The sequence below is a fragment of the Austrofundulus limnaeus genome, unplaced genomic scaffold, assembly GCF_001266775.1.
Source record: "Austrofundulus limnaeus strain Quisiro unplaced genomic scaffold, Austrofundulus_limnaeus-1.0 Scaffold176, whole genome shotgun sequence".
Lineage (NCBI taxonomy): Eukaryota > Metazoa > Chordata > Actinopteri > Cyprinodontiformes > Rivulidae > Austrofundulus > Austrofundulus limnaeus.
The window spans coordinates 1,057,098-1,064,132 of NW_013952578.1; the positions used below are offsets into that span (position 1 = coordinate 1,057,098).

At 41.3% G+C, this 7,035-nt stretch overlaps 1 protein-coding gene across 1 annotated transcript in view; it reads left to right on the plus strand.

Moving 5' to 3' along the window:
• The window catches only part of LOC106524108 (glypican-5), an 81,086-nt gene that overhangs the window by 3,701 nt on the left and 70,350 nt on the right, over positions 1 to 7,035 (plus strand). The window contains exon 2 of the mRNA XM_014017771.1: positions 2,859 to 3,020. Coding sequence (XP_013873225.1) covers positions 2,859 to 3,020 — 162 coding nt within the window. The remainder of the gene's footprint in view (positions 1 to 2,858; positions 3,021 to 7,035) is intronic.

Genomic DNA, 7,035 nt, shown 5'->3' on the forward strand with positions numbered 1-7,035 from the left:
ACCCCAGTTACCACTACTGTGCATGTGTGTCAAGGACAGAAAGGCAGATGTGGCAGTGGAAGGCGTCAAAGCAGTTTGGAGAGAAAAACAAAGCAAAGAACAACAAAAAAAGAAAACGATTAATCGGTTATTAGACTAGTCATCGATTATCTTAATAATTGATTAGTCGTCGATTAATCGATTAATCGTTGCAGCCCTGTTGCACACAGCTGCTGATATTATGTGTCAAAGCTTTGTACATTATCTAAAGTATTTCCTCAGGCAAACTTTATAGTTCTTTTGTTTTAGACTGTACAGACCTTTTGTAAATACTGAGCCAAGAACACCAAACAGAAATTTTGTTGTTCTAACGCATAATAACAATAAAGATTCTTTATTCCTTATAATTAGATGTTTAAAAAATACATAAAAAATAACTCAATTGCAGCATGTTTTACCAATGGTGCAGTGAATGTTGGAAGTTAAGCTTGATTTATACTTCAGTACAACTTGAGACAGTGGATAGGCGCGTCATTTCAGACGTCTTTTTCTGTCAGAATATAGACGGCTGAAGACGCTGCAGGGGGGATAAACTGTCATAATCTCTCCCTCTGCCTTCACACAGCACTCACAGTGCAGCACAGTCTATAGCTAAACATTCAAAAAAACTGATAGCAGGATAGTGGAGTTTGTCGTTGAGTAGAATAGAATAGAATAGAATAGAATAGAATAGAATAGAATAGAATAGAATAGAATAGAATAGAATAGAAATAGTCTTTATTGTCCCACCAAGGGGAAATTCAGGTGTCACAGCAGCATCAGTACTGAGGTTCACACACTAGTTTACAAACTATAGACAATGCACAAGAAACAATATTACCACTAACTAGCAAGGATACTAACAGTAAAAATATAATATAAAGGACTGTGCAAGAACAAAAAAGACAAGGATTGTTTTAGAGGCTGTAGTTACCTCTCAGAATTTGACTTAGAATTTGCCTATTTTCAGTGCAAAACAATCGTAATAGACTATTAACTGTAAAGTATCACAGTGCACACAAGAGACACAGAGGTGCAAATCAGCAGAATTATTTTAAAGGGATCCCTGATTAGTTGTAACATTAGACTTTATTTGATAAACATTTATTTTAACTGTAAAATAAAGACTGTAAAATACTGTAGGCTGTTTAGTTTTTATAATTTTTAAAAGTATATTTTAACACAGACGGAGCCATTTTATTTACACGCAAAGCATTCTGGGTAAATGATGACGCGGGTAGGTCCTCGGTGTGAGCGAGCTATATCCACCCTGAAGGTTAATCTTGTACAATATCTGATGATCGACTCTTTAAAATGAAACCAGAGAGCGTTGACAGAGAGGAGAAGGTAGAAATGACAGCCTGGAACTGAAAATATAGATGGAGGACAACAGAGCTGCTTCATGGAAGAAGAACCTCAGCTTAGCCTGTTAGCCTTCGCACTAGCACCACCACTATATTGTCTTATGTATTAGCTCAGCGCTAGCGCGACAAATGAGCTAAACTGAGGTCCTCCATCCATATTTTCAGTTGCAGGCTGAGTCATTTTTGCGTTCCCCTCTCTGTCATGTGGATGGAGGACCTCAGTGATGAGAGGAGAATGTGTAGCGCTGAACTAATACATACAAATGATGAAAGCGTCGGGGCTAACGCTAAAGCTAACAGGCTAAGCTGAGTTTCTTCTTCCATGAAGCAGCTCTGTTGTCCTCCATCCATATTTTCAGTTACAGGCTGAGTCGTTTCTATCTTCTCCTCTCTGTCAACGCTCTCTGGTTTCATTTAAAAGAGTCGATCATCAGATATTGTCCAAGATTAACCTTCAGGGTGGATATAGCTCGCTAGCAGCCTCGCACCGCTAACCTATCCACGTCATCATTTACCCAGAATGCTTTGCGTGTAAATAAAATGGCCCCGTCTGTGTAATATATTTTTAAACTTTTAGTTTAAAATAGAAATAGAAATAAAAAAGTTTAAATAAAGTCTAATGTTACAACTAATCTTGGACCCCTTTAATGGTTAAAATGGGTGATAACAGAGCAAATAACTGCTCAGATTAGTAATATAAATGAATAATAGCAGTACAAATGATTGTGCGGGCAGCAGCAGGTATGTAAACACTTAATGTGGTTTTTGTAAACATTGTGATTTTTGGGTGTGGTGCTGGTTATAGTGTCTGACAGCTGCTGGGAGGAAGGATCTGCGATAACGCTCCTTTGTGCACCTCGGATGCAGCAGTCTGTCACTGAAGGAGCTCTCCAGTTCAGCCACTGCTTCATGTATGGGATGGGAGACGTTGTTCATCAGTTATGTTATTTTAGTCAGAGTTCTTCTGTCTCCCACCACCTGCACTGGGTCGAGGGGGCATCCCAGCAAAGAGCTGGCCTTCATGATGAGCTTATCTAGCCTCTCCCTCTCAGCAGCAGATAGACTGCTGCTCCAACTTACCACCCCATAGAAGATGGCTGATGCCACCACAGAGTCAAAAAAGGTCTTCAGGAACATTCCAAAAGACCTCAGACCTCAGTAAACATTGGTTGCACGTTCACGTGGTCAATAGGATCATACCAGATTCTGGGAACGTATAATGTCCAACAAAATAACTTGCAAAAAAGAAGTACTGCTCCACAGCCGCATGGTCCGCAAGACAAAGTTCCAACTGGGAGCAATGCCCACGACTGGGGGTGGGATGTCACTGTGGATAACAGACAGAAGTTACTCAACTTATAAACCAGCCTTAAAACTTACTGCATAAATGTCACTGCGGGCAATTGCACAAGTTTCCTGTTTTTATTTTCTTAGATAGCTTAAAATGTTTTTATTTATTTATTCCTTGTCTTTTAGATGAGCCTCTTCAAGTGTGTGTCCACTCTGGTCCCAGCTGCTGCACAAGTAAGATGGAGGACAGCTACATGTCAGCTGTTCGCAGCGAGACCCAGCAGAAGATGCGCTCCTACAGCTTTGAGCTCAAGTACCTGATTGCCGGTCACACCAAGGCCTTCCAAGGTGGGGTGGTGGTGGTGGGTTTACAGGAAACGAGCACCTTTTTTTATGACTCATAGCCGTTAAACACTTTTAACATCTGATCTGTTACCCCCCCAAACCAAAGTGGCTTTAATGGCTGTCACTATTTTGATGGTTTAACAGTTCTGTCAAGAGCCTGTGCCCCCTCTGTCATTCTCACTTTGTGTGTTCATCATGAAATAGCTAGTTTGTGTCAGAGTGGTGGTGCGAGGCCAGTTTATTTTGTGAGGCGCCTCAGTGGCTAGCCAAACAAACAACTGATGTTCGATTGAGTCTTTGAGCGAGAAAACTCTCAGAGGGAGCAGCGGAAAACTTTGTTACAACACCCGGCTCTCTTTCTCCATCTGTCTCTCTCCGTCACTTCGATAATCAGGTTTTGTTCTTGACCAATGAGATAGCGAGGGACCGAGAATGTTTACATTCAGTACGTATCCGCAGCAAAGTGTTGTTGCTGTGGGCAACAACCGGTCTCTAACGGGCTGCTCTGAATAGAAGGAAGAATACTCTGCTTGTCCACTTGTCTCTCAACACCATTCACCAGCATGTGTGAGCAAGTGTGTGTGTGTGTGAGAGAGAGACCTTCCGTGCACGGATGTGTGTGTGTGCTCATGCTGTGTGAAGATTATGAGGCTGGTTGAATTGATGAAAACTAGTAGACAGACAAGGCAAACATGTTCTTCTCTCTTTTCCTTTTTTGTTTTTTGCTCTCTTTGCCGCTGTGCATCCCACCCTTCCCCCCAAAAAACTCAATCTGAATACATGAAGGCTCAGTGTCAGCTGCTGTTTCTGCCCAAAGGATGGCTTAACCATCCATGGGTTTAATTAATGCCAAACACCCAAACACAGTGAAGGACTGAACAAGACCAGCACCACAACGAGAATGGGCAGACACATTTAAAATGTGGTGAATAAACTTACCCAAGTTACTTTAACCAGTGGACACAGATGGCACTAGGGACGGGTGTGAAATGTCCCACCCTTAGATTCATAGGGACCCCAATTCGTCGCCCTCACTGTCCCTATATAGGGCAAGAAAAGTCTCTGATAAGAACTGATGATTAATATTCCGTTAGATAGACAAGTTTATGCTGCAGTGTCCATTGAGACCAAGTAGGGGTCTGGTGCAGAACATGTTGTCTTGAGGGTGGAGTTGACCCTACCTGTGATTGGCAGAGGTCTTGATGAGGGTGGAGTTAACCCTACCTGTGATTGGCAGAGGTCTTGATGTGGGCGGAGTTGATCCTACCCATGATTGGCAGAGGTCTTGATGTGGGCATATTTGACCCTAATCGTGATTGGTGGAGGTCTTAGTTTGGGTGTATTTGACCCTAATCGTGATTGGCGGAGGTCTTGATGTGGGCGGAGTTGACCCTACCTGTGATTGGCAGAGGTCTTGATGTGGAGTGTAGATGACCCTACCTGTGATTGGTGAAGGTTTTGATGTGGGCATATTTGACCGTAATCGTGATTGGTGGAGGTCATAGTGTGGGCGTATTTGACCCTAATCGTTATTGGTGGAGGTCATAGTGTGGGCATATTGACCCTACCTGTGATTGGCGGAGGTCTTGATGTGGGCGGAGTTGGCCCTACCCGTGATTGGCAGAGGTCTTGATGTGTGCATATTTGACCCTAATCGTGATTGGCGGAGGTCTTGATGTGGGCGGAGTTGGCCCTACCCGTGATTGGCAGAGGTCTTGATGTGGGCATATTTGACCCTAATTGTGATTGGTGGAGGTTTTAGTGTGGGTGTAGTTGACCCTACCCATGATTGGCGGAGGTCTTAGTGTGGGCGTAGTTGACCCTACCCATGATTGGCAGAGGTCTTGATGTGCGCGGAGTTGACCCTACCCATGATTGGCGGAGGTCTTAGTGTTGGTTGGGGTTAACCCCTAACCTTCACTTCTCAAATATCACTGTGTTTGTCCCCTATATTTTACTGATGTTACAATTAATGATTTATAAAGACAAATCAGGAAAATTAACAAGACTGGCCAAACTTTCACACTCCACTATATTGAGCTTTTGTCTTCATAGGTTTTACAGCACCCATCACGTTTTGCAATTTTTGTACTAGTTCAGAAATTCATATCTCAAAACTTTGAGCTCCTCTGGGACATTCCAGATATGGCTTTTGGCATTTTAGCAATCTAAAAGTTTTGAGATATTTAGCTTTTTCTGCTATTTTTGTTCTTATTGAAAATGAATGGAGCTTAAATCCTTCAAAATAGTTAAACTTTTCCTGCACTTTTGTTTGGGTTTTGTCCTTTTTTTTTTTGTAATTCTTTAAGATAATTTTGGCTTCCTTCATTTTTTTTTTGTTTAATTTGAACTTTTTTCTGTTTTTTCAGCTGCCTTTTATTTTTTTATTCTGCTAATTCAAATTTTTATGCTTCTATCAGCTTCTTCCATCTTTTTTTCTGCAATTTAAATTCACATTTTTGTGATTATTCCAGCTACTGTACTTACTGATTAATTCAGCAAACATGCTCGTTCTGCATTTTTATGCTAGATTCAGCTTTTTCGGCTTCTTTTTTTAATCTACTTTAATAATATTATCAGCTTTTGTTTTGGCTATTTTACAACATATTGCAAAAACTTTGTGCATCTTTTATTTCTTTTTCTGCAAAAAAAGTCATAATTAAGCATTCACGCTAGGCTACGTTGGTACTTTGCTTTAGGACAAATAAATGAACCAAAACTAAACTCCTATATGGTTTAGCTATTTGAGTTTGGAGTCTCTTCAATAAATTAAACTAATTTGGCTGCTCTACGGTGTTCCTCTACAGCTGAGCTGAGTCTCAAAGGATCTCCTCTCATGAGAGCAGTGATTAAAACCCACTGGAGAAACTGAGACATGCCCAGAGCATTTGCAGTCGGGCTCTATTTACTTCATGTGGATTAGCTTAGTGTGTGTTTGTGTGTGTGAGTGTGTAAATATGTCTGCATGCTTGTGTGTGTTTCTCCTGGCACTCTAAGACCCTCGTGCCCCCTTTCCCTCATTGCAGCTGTTGTCCAATCACAGAGAATGAAAACCTAATCACATGACCCCCCCCTGGGGGAGACTTTGCAGTGTTATTTGAAGCCGTGTGTATTTGTGTTGCCATTGCCAGGACATGGCTATGCAAACATGTAAAAGTGACACCCTGTCTGTCAGTGTCACAGCCTGCCGTTGCTGCACGACCACCTCATCTTGCAAAGTGCGGCACGCTCGTCGCCTTGCAGTCAGAAGAAACGTCGCCGCTGCTTTTGGTAGCTGATGTTGAAGTTAGCGGTTTGTGTTGCATCCAGTGTTTTCCCTAATGGCTCGCTCGGGATTCACATTAGCTAAATGTAAAACTTTGAAGACTGAGTGACTGCCTGACATCTTCTGTCAGAGACGCATGGTGTCTGTCATTATGGACACAGCCTTTGGACAAGCCGAGGTTGCTGTGTTTTTGTTAGAGTCCGTCTGACTTAGGAAATAGTGAATCACGAGCTCGGGCCCCTCATTATCGCCTGACTAAAGATAACACGGTAGTGAAAAGGAGCTCATGGATGAATTAGGTTTGGGCTATTTTGGCTCACATGCAACAGGAAAAACTCAGTCCAAGGTCAGTTAGGACATGATGGCAAATGTGATACGCAGCTAATTAAAAACAAATGAATTTCCGTGAATCGTCTGTATAAACAGTAATACACTGTTTAATGGCTGCTTAAAACATTCAATGTTCTGTGTATGACAAAAACTTCTCTCTGTTAGGGCATGAACTTGATCACTTCATAACTATCTTAGATAAAATAATACTGATTCTTTCCTGTTTCTTTAGTTTTTCATTTATGTGTGAAATAAATAGGAAAAATAAACAATAATTTACTTTAAAATACTGATATGCAATGATTTAGTAGTGTCTGGAGAACTGGTTATTTCAAAGGGATCCACGATTAGTTGTAACATTAAACTTTATTTGACAAACATATATTTTAACTGTAAAATAAAGACTGTAAAAATACTGTAGGC